The sequence below is a fragment of the Cupressus sempervirens genome, chromosome 3 (genome assembly GCF_028749045.1).
Source record: "Cupressus sempervirens isolate cs-2001-9-10 chromosome 3, ASM2874904v1, whole genome shotgun sequence".
Taxonomy (NCBI): domain Eukaryota; kingdom Viridiplantae; phylum Streptophyta; class Pinopsida; order Cupressales; family Cupressaceae; genus Cupressus; species Cupressus sempervirens.
Window position 1 is genome coordinate 257,999,577 of NC_143120.1, and position 14,029 is coordinate 258,013,605.

The following is a 14,029-nucleotide window of genomic DNA, read 5'->3' on the forward strand; positions in this document are numbered from 1 at the left end:
TATAGTACCATATCCATTGAGAATAGGCATGTCATCCTGGAATTGTCTTTGACCTTCTACCAAAAGGATTACCCTTCTCTTCTATTTTTTGAATGCTTATAAGCCCCCTTTGCTCCTCTAGTAGGCTTTGAAGCAAAGAAATACTAACGAGATAACACAAAGGTACATTGTAATCCTTATAGTTGGAAGCCAAATATTACTTCCTAAAACTTGCCAAAACATAATCTAAAATATATGTAATCTTTCACACATAATTTTGTATTCTATGTTAACAAAGCATGATGTTGTCTAATGGTTTCTCAAAATTCCCTCAAAATAATATTTTTAGATCACCTCAATGGTTCACTAGACAATGCAGGGTTTAATCATAGTGGGAAGTAGATAAATTCAACTCTTCAATCTAGGTAGTAAGAAATAATATCATCCACATTCCTATTTTCTACAAAAAAAAATTGAAGTCCTACTAGGGCTTGAATAAGTAGCCCATATGTGTAAATCAAATGGCATAATTACACCTCTATCAATACAAAGTATATTTTTGGTTATTTAGAGGATGGTTTTCATTGAAATCTTATTATTACAAAAAATGAGGTCCCATTGTTGATTTTTAGTCTTGAGGTAGGTGATCAACTTTTCCTATTATATAAAGTATTAAAATGCTTTCAAAAGGAGAATGCTTAGTGATATTTTAATTGTGATAAATAGATATGTCAAGTCTTGTTACAGTATGTTGGTCCATTTCTTCTTTACTAAGGTGATCAATTTGGAATTTTTATAAAGTTTAATAGTAGAGTAGTTGGGTTTAATTATTAGTCAATCTTTCTGTTACATTTAATAGGTTAAGGGATAGAAAGATAAAAGTGGAGATACAAATTAAGTATAAAGAGATGGGGAAATAATGAGAGGTAAATATGGATGAATAGAGAGAGAGATGTACATTTAGAAATGGAGAAATGAAAATAGAGGGAGAGAGAGAGAAAAAAAGAGAGAAGATAATGAGATAGAGAATGATTCAAGATGAGACAAAGACAAAGAGAGCTACATAGATAGAGATCAAAAGATAAGAAGGAAGAGGGATCAATAGAAATATATAGATAGTAAGGTGGATTAATAGAGAGATAAAAATATGAGGAGATACATAGGGAGAGGAGGGAGGAAAAGAATAGATTGATAGACATTAGACATAGATAACTAAATATACAAATATGTATGAAGTGGGAGATATAAATATTAGGAGATAGAAATATGCGAGATGGATGAGGGAGAGAGAAAGAGATAGGGATGTAGATTTATATGAAGAGAAATATAAAGATATATTCCCATCTAAATGCAGGAGATAAATTAGGGATAGAAAGATATGGAGAGATTTAAAAAATAGATATACATATATAGGGAGATATGGTGGAAGAAAAATATAGATGAAAAGATTTAACGGTATATAAAAGGAGGTGATGAAAAGTGATGGATGCATAGAGAGGGATATTTGTCTAGATATGGAGGATTGAGAGAGGAAGATATAGATAGATATCAATAAATAGAGAGAGGATGGGAGAAAAAATGTTAGAGAGAGAGAGAGAGAGAGAGAGAGAGAGAGAGAGAGAGAGAGAGAGAGAGAGAGAGAGAGAGAGAGAGAGAGACGTAAACATAGAAATAGATATAGGGAGATATATCGAAAGAGATATAGAAAGAATATGATAGAAAGAGATATAGATGGTGAGATATATTAGTTTAAAAATAAAGAAATCCAAAGAGGATGAGAGGGATAGTCCCAAAAAGGGACAAATACTTAAATGACCTTTCATATATTTATGGTGTACCCATTGCACACTAAGGTGCAATTGCTAGTATCAATATTATTATGCATGGTTCAGAAAAGTTTGTACTCGTGTCACATTTTATAAATAGAACAATAAAAATAAAATAGATTTTTAAATCATATAAAATAATAGCTCTATAGAGTTAGATTCCTACCTTATAGAAAATATATAAAACATTGTAATGCTTACTTGAGAAGAATGAAATATGATATGAGTATTTAGGACTTTTGAGATGAAATTTTGGCATAAGATTTTTAGAAAACTTTGATGGATTTTAAGCATTTACAAAATTTTGTAAGTTTGTGATCTGAACAAAGTTGAATGCAATAAAAATTTGTTTACACAATCATTTATTTTATCATAAAATAAAATCAAGATATTTTAAAAATATTTCCTTAAATTTAAATTTAAATCTATCTTTTTTACTGAAATGAAAAATATACAGAAAATAAAAAGACCATTTATATTTTTTCAAGAAATAAAAGAGGCAACAACTTAGAAAAGTGAAACTAAGAAATTTTAAAAAATATTTTCTTAAAGATTTCAAATTTAACTAAGTTTATTTTTTAGTTGAAGGTTTTTCTCTATTTATAGGGTTTACAAGATTTTTATATTTAATTATTTTATTAGGAAATATTCAAAAATATTGAATATTTTTAAGGTTATTTTTATTTTTGTGTTAGGAGTTTTTATATTTATGTAGTTTTCTTATAATTTTTTATATTTAAAATTTGAGAAACCATTTTTGAAGAGGAGTTTTAAAATATTTACAAGGTATTTAGGATTTTAAAATTCTATGAACTTGCTAAAAGTTAAATTGAGTTTAATAATATTAAAAAGTAATAAATTCTAATTTTACTTGATCAAGTCTTCAAAGAACCATTATCTAATCTATAAGATAATTTACGTATTAAAGACACCCTAACTTGAAGCACATTCAATGAATTTGGCTAACATTTAGATAAGTAAACCTTGGAAAAAGAATATAAGATAAGCATAACATTCATAATGAAAGAGATATTTATAAATCATTAGTAAATATAAATCAATAAAGTCAATTAAAACTTATTTTTCTCTAAAATCATTTAGTTGTTCTATCATCTATAAAAATAACATACATATTAAAGATACACTAACTCAAAAGTAACACCAGGGCTACTAATTAAGACAACTAAATCAATTAATTATTAATCAATAGACATTTAAACATTATAAGAAATAACACAACAAATGTAAGAAAAACAAAAATGATAGATTTATTTTAAGAAATAATGAAATAGATTTAAATTGTTTAAAGATAATATAAATTTGTTTTTAAAAAAAAATTCAAATCATATAAAATGAAAACCTTTTCAAATTTGATATAATTTTGAGCAATATATAAGTTTGTTAATTTAATTCAAATTTAAATAATCAAAGCTCAAAATATAAGTTTAGTGATTTAATTAAAATTTAAATTATCAATACCTAATAAAAAAATTACAAGACTTTTTGTGCACATTTTATTATGGTTTATCCAATACAAAACTCCAAGTACTTTAGAACGAATTCAGTCATTTGAATGAATTTACAGTTGTTGTTCCACTGACACCACCTAATACATTTACATATTCGATGATGTCTAGACAACAAAATACTACATATGCCATATTAAAAAAATATAAGCCAAACATCCACTCACTATTGAAAGAAACATGGTTCTATAATTTACAAGAAGTTTCAAGAATAAAATATTTTAAAATACTATAAGTTCATAGACAAAAAATTAATGAATTTTGTGAATGTGAAAAATAATAGAATCCTTACAAAAAATGGGAAGAGCTAATAAAATATATATATTCTTCATATAAATTAAAATAAAAGTAAAGTACAATCAAACATTTCAAAACATGGAAAATGTTTGTAGATTGCGTCATTCTCAAGGAAAATTGATGTTAAAAAGAATCAGATGAAAATATTAGTCTTTGTCAACTATACCTACTATGTAGGTGAGACTAACAATTAATGAAAGACTACTAATGTAATTTATATTTAACACTTTCAATGCACGCGCGCACACACACACACACACACAAAAACACAAATAGATATATACATACATATACACGCATATACATACATATATATATGTATATATACATATATCTATACATATATACATACAGATATACATATACATATATACATATACATATATGTATGTATATATATCTATATATACATACACATATATATAAACATATATACATACATATATACATACACATACATATATATACATACACACACATATATACATACACACACACATACACACATACATATACTCAACACTTAATAAGAGTGTTACTAAATACGAGATATAACATCACACTAGTTTTTATTGGTGTAAGTGATATTAGAAAAAACAAATTAACCCGTACATTGATAGATATTAAGAGTACAGAAAAATATAATATTATTTGTTCTTAGTTACTAATGATAAGATAGTAGAAGTGAGAGCTTAATCTAATGTATAAGAATGTGTCTATTAAAATGAAATTTGAATTGATCTTTTTTAGTTTTATTGTTTATATACTTTTATGGGAGTTTCAAATTAATCTTCTTCTTCTAACTTCGTAAAATCACAAACATCTTTGCATAATAGAGAAGAGATAATGTGTCACTTAAAGATTATCTCATAACCTTAGTATCACCTTTAAAAAATAATCAAAGCTTTTCTCAAGAGAGAATGCAATAAATGAGCTTTCTTGATATATATACATATACACACACACAATAGGCTTGGTAATATAGGAAAGTTGAATGATAGGATTACAAAAAAAGTTGACATTTATATTAACCATATAAAATTAGAAAACTAACAATAGTGAATATCAGATGATCTAGGACACAAGAGGTGAATGCACTATGATCCAATTGATAACTAAGATTTCTAGAAAGACACATTAGACCTGATTTAATGCAGTAATTAGTCCTCACTAAATTGTAGATTAATGAGAAGAATTTTTCATTCTTGCTTCAAATTAGGGTTATTGAACCTTAGATAGGAGTCGAGACAATCCCCAATGCTTTGAATTGATTCCTTGTTTGAAAAAGACTAAGGGAAGATTCCCAAATTAAACCAAAAATCCTTTCTTTGTAGAAAGAAAGAATGTGGATTGAAATTTTCAGGATAATCCATTAAAAGAAATGGAAATCCTGCATAATAGACTTTATTCTCTTCCACAAGGAATTTCTTGACAGCTTCTGAATAACATTTTATATAGTAGAAATCACAATCAATATATGAAATACTTATCAGATTTGAGAATGTCGAGACCCATAACTCTATTATCTCTGATTGGTCTTTCCTACTCCAATGTGCCAAGAGTTTGAATGAGCTTGATGATGCATCAAAGGCCAAAACATTCACCTCTTCCGAGTCCAAATTCGTTCGATTTAGGGCATTACGGGTAGGTTGGGATTGTGATATTTTGGGTGCTTTTAATTATTTATCAGCTATCCAAGGTTTACCAAGAGGGACTGTATTTTCTCTAGATGCAAAGGAAGGAGCTGAAGAAGATACGAGAATGATCTAGATGCCCGCTTCTCTACGAGGGAGGGATTGATTGAGAGGGAAGAAGGGAGAAATAGAGGATTTCCTATGACTACTTCACTGAAGATGTCAATCGCTTCTTGCCATTGTTGAAGAGTTACGCTTTCTATGGAATTGGGGGATTTAACCAGAGTGCTTCTAGCATTTTTTAAGAGTAGCTTATGAGATTTGCCAATGACTTGAAACCAAGAATGAGTGGAGAATGGGGTATCGCAAAATGGGGGGGAACATTATAATTTCCATCCTCCATATATAGGGAGGCGCAGGAATTTGGAAGATAGAGGGGCGGGAGAGGGATGCCTTTTCAAAGATGAAGAAACAAACAAACAAAAAAAGAAGAAGATGGCTGAATTTCACAGAAAAAGTTCGCTCCTGCAAAACACAACCCTTGTTTATGCATATTACTAGATTAGACTACAAAAAAAAACTAAATATTCAATTACCATTGAACTTTCTATAAAATAAGCTGATTTATTGCTGTTATTATATTTCTTTAATTAATCTAATAAAAAAATTATGGCATGTAATAGGTGCTAGAGGTTTTGCATGCACCTTTTGGATTAAGTTTGGTAGTTCCTGGTTTAAACAAGGAAATAGAATAAATAGTTTTTTATGAGATTAATTATGATACTAGAAAAAGTACATCCGACCTGCTTGTCAGACGATACCAGTTGCTCTTGCAAAAGATTGTAAACTACCCAATTCAATATAAAAACGTATACCTTTAATTCAATTTCTTTTTCAAATCAGAAACTAGAGTCATTTTTATGTTGCAACACTGCCATGAAAATTCTTACAGAAAAAATTTGCACCGACTCTGTTGAAGTAGTTGAAATCTTGAGACTATATTCGAAAGCCAATTTTTGTACTTTGGGCAAGTCTTGAGTAGGTAACATACACAACCTGACATACGTGGTACTTCACCTCCTTCGCCCCCACATCTTTCCAATACGCCATTGCTGGATTTCTGTCTGTGTTTTTCTCCAGAGCCAAGGCGGACTCTGCTTTGTCCCACACTCCAAACCCAATTATCTGCTTCCCGTCGAGGGAGTCAAAGAAGGAAGCGGAGATCATTCCCTTGAAGAAGCTGAAGTATGATCTCAGAATGGCGAGACAGGAGTATGACAGAATATCCTGCCTCTTCCAACTGCAGTATATTCTCCGTATGCTCACAATGTCCCCCAACAAAAGCTCTGCAAAGGGAACTCCTTTCACTGTTTGTTGTGAAGTCAGGCGAAACCAGCCAGAGTCAACTATTCGCAATGCACAATTCAGTCCCCTCGTAAATGCTGCTGCCTGCACATTACCATGCTATTAATATCATTCTAAATAATTACATACATATTCATCTAAACAAATGAAAGCGTGTCCCTTTTCTCGAAATATTTATTTTATCTAAAAGACATGACATACCTCAGGTAGATTTAAGACTGATTTGTCTTCATTTTGTGACCCATCTTTGTTTGCTGCAAATACGGCAGCCTGCATTCATAAGCAGGGTACTATTTTAAGGGAGAAATTAAATAATTGAGGACTGTTGTTATTTCGAATGGCCAAAGAGATATTGGGAAAGTAAACGGTATAACATACCCATGAAAAGTCGAGGGATCTGAGAATGGCGACGTTGAGATTGTGCGTCTTTTCCAGCAGAGAAGCCACATTCGCCATGTGGGCGACTGCATCGTCGATGTCGCAGCCCTCCTCTGGTTTGAAGATGCCGAACGACACACTTTTGCTCTGGCGACGCTCTACAGCAACAATCATTTTACTCTGGGTTTTCTACAAAAGTCTTTCTGAACAATCTGATCTTGCACTATGGTTTTCCTGCGTAACCAAAGTGGGGTATATAAAGAATGCATAAAGGTGTGTATGCATAGTTGGCATGCATATTCGATTCTTCTCACGCGGATAAATCTGGGTTATTTGTGCATAGGCAAAATTAGGGTTTCTTGCACGCTGACACTGAAAAGGGTATGTTGCGACAACACGCAAAAATGTTTGGGTAAACAAACAAATCGAGCTGCATGACTCTTCTTTCTATAAATAATATTGTTTGAATCGAAACTAAATTGTTTAATATAGTTAGGGTAGAAAAGAAATACATTATTGATTATTTAATTTTATAATTATTTATTATGTTAAGATGCTATAAAATAGTAAGAAAGTTTATGTTAGTATACGAGTAACTAAAAATATGTCGATATATGTTTATTTATAAAATGTAATTTTTTAAAAGTAATTTTATAAATAAATTTAAAGAAAAACATAAATTGTCAATATGGGTTCAATTGTAAATATGAGAAAATAAATAAATAAATGGAGTGAAGTTTAAAAAATTAGAAAGAGGATAGTAATTAACTAGTATAGTTTTATTATTAAGAATGATACACTAATATGGTTTATATTAGACACAAATAAAGATAGAGATATTTGTAATTGATTGGCATATATAGACACCTAAAACTAAATAAAAGAACTTGTCTATATACTTAAGAACACCCCATTTATGTGAAGATGTTGAAAGGGAGTGACAAGGCTACCATTGACCATAAGCCATGATTGTTTGGTAGTTGAAAGTCACATGTTTGCAAGATACAACCTCTTTTGTGAAGTCAAATATACAAATATGTAAAGGAGATCTTGTATGAGCAATATGGAGATGGAAGTACATAAACCATACAAGAAACATTTACTTGTCATTAAGGACACACAAATGAGTAGCTTTAACTCCCATTTTTCTCACTTCGACATGAATATTAAAAAGAACAATGGAGAAATCATATTTTTCTTTAAAGATGAAAATTTGAATATTATTAACACAGCTAGAAAATATAGAAAAATTTATGTCTTGGAAAATGCTAAGAAACTATATGCCATGAAAAATGCCTTATGTTAAACCAGAGAATACTACATTATTTGATACTCTCATGCTATCTACACAACAAACAATGATGAATCAATTCTCTACTAAATGAGCTAAGAGAGATGCAAACATTTTCTAAGTATAATGCCTAGTATAAATTACACTAAGAAAAATGATCATAGCTTTTGTTCAATAATAATAAACCAAACAGTTTGCAATAAATGGTGCTAAATTTCTAAAGAAGATTAGAAGTCCTAGTAAAAATTTAACTACACTATGATGCTAATATAGGGCATCGACCACATATATTCCTTGTGGGTTTCATAACCATAAAATAACAATTTTTTTGTAGGACATTTTCATACCTTTTAGAAGACCTTGAAGGTCTAGGTTGTAATTATGCAAACAAGTTGGAGATGAATGACATTAATAATATCTAGTAAAGCCAATAGTTTGAAATCTATACTTTCATCTTATCCTAAGGCCAAGTCATGAAATTCTTGATAAATTTATTGAAAAAAACTAGCAAAGTTATTATCCTCATTTCATGAACCTTTAAAATCCAAACTCAAGGAGTTTTAGCTAGAGGCATCCATATTAGGTTTGATTATTTTTCAAATTTTGAAAAATTATTGGCATTTTTACTTATTTCTTGTAGAGCAAGGTGCTTTGATAAGATTTGACCCTTCCTAGTACAATGGTGATTTCAAGAATACCGAAGGGCATTGAATCATCACTTTATTTTACCTCCTGGCATCTTTACTACCTTTGAGTTTTCCCTATTGACATTATTTCATTTTGGTGAACCTTGTTTGAGGATAAAGAGGTTATTGAACCTATAATGCCTTTTTCACCTCTTCTTGCTCTTCTCATTAAATAAAAGCATTTGTATCATTAAAGCATTCAACCCACAACAAACTAGTCATATTTTGAAGGAAAATTTTAATGTTTCAAAACATTTAAGGAAATTTGAAATCACTATTATTTCACACTTTTCTAATTGATTCTCTATAATTTTTGACTTTTCAACAACTCTAGAACGTCATTAGAATTTCAATAAAATATTGAAGTTTCAAAAATTTTACATAATAAATAAGATGTAAGAAAACCAAGATATTATTTAGATTTTTGATAGCTTAATCACATGAGCAAGACATCAAGAAGAAAATAATATACACTTATTGAATTCAAGGTAGTGGTTATTTAATGTTTTTCATATCATATATTTAATTTCAATGTCAAGGTAGCCTAATGAAAGGAAGGACAAATGTATATTTTATAAATAAGGCTACAAATATGGACACCAATGCATTCTGTTTCCATTTTTCTACTAATTTTTAATTTTATTTTGAAACTCACCACTATTCACAAATGCCTTACCTTGTAATGTGAGCTTAACATTTAATATAGAGTTGACATTTCTTCTAATTGTATAGAGGAAATTGTATAGTTCCTAATCGTCTACCTACTTATCCATGATATACTATTTTTCTATTTAACTTCCTCTCATTCATTTAATGAACAATACATGAATTTATTTACATTTTCCTTATCTTTTTTTCTTTGTCTTGTTTAACATTAGATAAATATAACTATTGTCTACAATCCATTCCAAATCTAGAATAATAATAACAAGTCTTTAAGGGTTCTCTCATGCAGTTACATGTTTCTTCAAAGTCATTTTATTTAAACTTTGATCCTTATACATCAAAACCTCTAAATTCATCCATGCATTGAGAGGACATTTTAGAGTCCAATCTGATCTTCTTGGGTGAATCACATCTAAAGAAATGCTTTATCCATTTACGTATTATGGGATTATTAAAGTGATAAAAAATAAATCAATATATTGCTTCATTATTATGTCACCCATGTGAGCATCGCCTATATCCAATGAGTTCAAAGTGTTCCATTTATTCTCATGAGGGATTGATTCATATTTAATCACTACTCATGAAACATGGGTCAATGAGTTTGACTCAAAATCGTATAGTTAAATCCTAATAGAAATTTCACAAACGGACAAAATATTTAAATGTGATAGTATAACTATTAGGAGTCATAAAGCATATAGAAGGTTATTGTGCTCCAAAAAATTTATAAATCAGTTTGCATAGGTAAATAATGGAAAACACTATTCACTATGCTAATCTTGCCAAGATTATAAAATTACTCTTTCTTTTAATAGCAAATAGTCTTTTATTTTGTCAAAGGGTCATAATTCTAAAGGAATATACCTTGTCCCAACACTAAGAAAAATATAGCAAAAATAAGTAATGTTTATAAAATGGTTGTGAAAGTCTACTATAATCCTACTAAAGTCATCTACAAAAAGTATTCAACACCTTTTCATAATGACATGATCCTATCCAACAAAACCATTGGGTATCTATAAAATCATTCAAACTATTTTTTAGATTAAGTCTCTATAGAATACCTAAGATATTTATTGTTAATAGATTCACTATTAGAATTGGTGTGACAAGAGTTTGAAGGCTAAGGTATTGAAAGTTCTTTTAAATAAAATCTTAATATAAGATGGCGTACTAGTAGTAGCTCATCTAGGAGTTCTAGTTTAGATTTTCCAATATATTCAATAATAATCAAAATTAGTTTTAGTCAAATATAGGTATTGAAAATAACCTTGATCAAAAGGGAGAAAAATAGAAAGGGGTTATGTGAAAAAGTACATGAGATACAAGTGAAAATATGGAGGTAGTTTAAATATTAGAGTGCATTAAGACCTGAAGTATAAGTAATTTTGAAGAAATTTAATTAGTGGACAATATTTTATTAATCGAATCCCCTAAGTTGAAATAAGGTGTTCAATGTAGTTTAATATCTTGAAGAATATCATAAATTTATTTTGGATTATATCTTCTATCTATGTCTATGTCTAGGTTTAACAATTCATTTTTATCAACCATCCATTATGTTTAGAATTTGAAAGTGATGATTGGTTGTGCATTTATTTGTTACACATAGAAATTCATTGTCCTAGGTTCTAAACCTGTTTTACTTATTTTTTCATAGATACTATATAGAAATATTTACACTTTGGTGACATTACCACATTATTAATTTTCCTTATTAAGTAGGACTTCTACATTTGGTTGAATTATTACTTGGTCACGTTTTCATCATTAATGGATGTTATGTTTAATTGAACTAGTTTCCACCTTAGATGCTGTTCCATATTTAGTGGATGTGTGGTACACACACCTTTCCATCTTCCAAGGTGATCTACCTTTAGTGAACATGTAACACTTTCACTTTTCCACCTTTATTGACTCATAAATTACCAATTTTTGTGTCATGTCCTAGTAATATGACACTTTTCATAATCATATGCACTCCTACATTCTCACCATGGTCCATTTAATAAATTTGTATTCTTTTAATTCCAAGTAAAGAAATCAAGTAAGTTTTCTTAATTCAATTCAAGTGATATTTTCAAAAATAGAATAATAGCCTAAAGGTGAAGTAATTAGGGTTTCTTGCACGCTGACATTGAAAAGGGTATGTTGCGACAACACGCAAAAATGTTTGGGTAAACAAACAAATCAAGCTGCATGACTCTTCTTTCTATAAATAATATTGTTTGAATCGAAACTAAATTGTTTAATATAGTTAGGGTAGAAAAGAAATACATTATTTATTATTTAATTTTATAATTATTTATTATGTTAAGATGCTATAAAATAGTAAGAAAGTTTATGTTAGCATACGAGTAACTAAAAATCTTTTTTAAAAGTAATTTTATAAATAAATTTAAAGAAAAACATAAATTGTCAATATGGGTTCAATTGTAAATATGAGAAAATAAATAAATAAATGGAGTGAAGTTTAAATAATTAGAAAGAGGATAGTCATTAACTAGTATAGTTTTATTATTAAGAATGATACACTAATATGGTTTATATTAGACACAAATAACAATAGAGATATTTGTAATTGCTTTTCAATTAGTATAGGTATCTTGATTGGCATATATAGACACCTAAAACTAAATAAAAGAACTTATCTATATACTTAAGAACACCCCATTTATGTGAAGATGTTGAAAGGGAGTGACAAGGCTACCATTGACCATAAGCCATGATTGTTTGGTAGTTGAAAGTCACATGTTTGCAAGATACAACCTCTTTTGTGAAGTCAAATATACAAATATGTAAAGGAAATCTTGTATGAGCAATATGGAGATGGAAGTACATAAACCATACAAGAAACATTTACTAGTGATTAAGGACACACAAATGAGTAGCTTTAAGTCCCATTTTTCTCACTTCGACATGAATAGTAAAAAGAACAATGGAGAAATCATATTTTTATTTAAAGATGAAAAATTGAATATTATTTACACAGGTAGAAAATATAGAAAAATTTATGTCTTGGCAAATGCTAAGAAAATATATGCCGTGAAAAATGCCTTATGTTAAACCATAGAATACTACATTATTTGATACTCTCATGCTATCTACACAACAAACAATGATGAATCAATTCTCTACTAAATGAGCTAAGAGAGATGCAAACATTTTCCAAGTATAATGCCTAGTATAAATTACACTAAGAAAAATGATCATAGCTTTTGTTCAATAATAATAAACCAAACAGTTTGCAATAAATGGTGCTAAATTTCTAAAGAAGATTAGAAGTCCTAGTAAAAATTTAACTACACTATGATGATAATATAGGGCATCAACCACATATATTCCTTGTTGGTTTCATAACCATAAAATAACAATTTTTTTGTAGGACATTTTCATACCTTTTAGAAGACCTTGAAGGTCTAGGTCGTAATTATGCAAACAAGTTGGAGATGAATGACATTAATAATATCTAGTAAAGCCAATAGTTTGAAATCTATACTTTCATCTTATCCTAAGGCCAAGTCATGAAATTCTTGATAAATTTATTGAATAAAACTAGGAAAGTTATTATCCTCATTTCATGAACCGTTAAAATCCAAACTCAAGGAGTTTTAGCTAGAGGCGTCCATATAAGGTTTGATTATTTTTCAAATTTTGAAAAATTATTGGCATTTTTACTTATTTCTTGTAGAGCAAGGTGCTTTGATAAGATTTGACCCTTCCTAGTACAATGGTGATTTCAAGAATACCAAAGGGCATTGAATCATCACTTTATTTTACCTCCTGGCATCTTTACTACCTTTGAGTTTTCCCTATTGACATTATTTCATTTTGGTGAACCTTGTTTGAGGATAAAGAGGTTATTGAACCTATAATGCCTTTTTCATCTCTTCTTGCTCTTCTCATTAAATAAAAGCATTTGTATCATTAAAGCGTTCAACCCACCACAAACTAGTCATGTTTTGAAGGAAAATTTTAATGTTTCAAAACATTTAAGGAAATTTGAAATTGCTATTATTTCACACTTTTCTAATTGATTCTCTATAATTTTTGACTTTTCAACAACTCTTGAACGTTGTTAGAATTTCAATAAAATCTTGAAGTTTCAAAAATTTTACATAATAAATAAGATGTAAGAAAACCAAGATATTATTTAGATTTTTGATAGCTTAATCACATGATCAAGACATCAAGAAGAAAATAATATACACTTATCAAATTCAAGGTAGTGGTTATTTAATGTTTTTCATATCATATATTTAATTTCAATGTCAAGGTAGCCTAATGAAAGGAAGAACAAATGTATATTTTATAAATAAGGCTACAAATATGGACACCAATGCATTCTATTTCCATTTTTCTACTAATTTTTAATTTT

General features: G+C 29.1%; 1 protein-coding gene across 1 annotated transcript; it reads right to left on the reverse strand.

Annotated features, from left to right (window-relative positions):
• Nucleotides 1–6,241: 6,241 nt before the first annotated feature.
• On the reverse strand, nucleotides 6,242–7,207 carry LOC149565869 (uncharacterized). Its single transcript, XM_089816395.1, has 3 exons — nucleotides 7,006–7,207; nucleotides 6,829–6,897; nucleotides 6,242–6,711 (listed from the first exon to the last, which is right to left on the reverse strand). Exons 1-3 carry the CDS (start codon nucleotides 7,177–7,179, stop codon nucleotides 6,259–6,261), a joined length of 696 nt encoding a protein of 231 aa, XP_089672521.1. The 5' UTR covers nucleotides 7,180–7,207; the 3' UTR covers nucleotides 6,242–6,258.
• Between the last annotated feature and the right edge of the window lie 6,822 nt (nucleotides 7,208–14,029).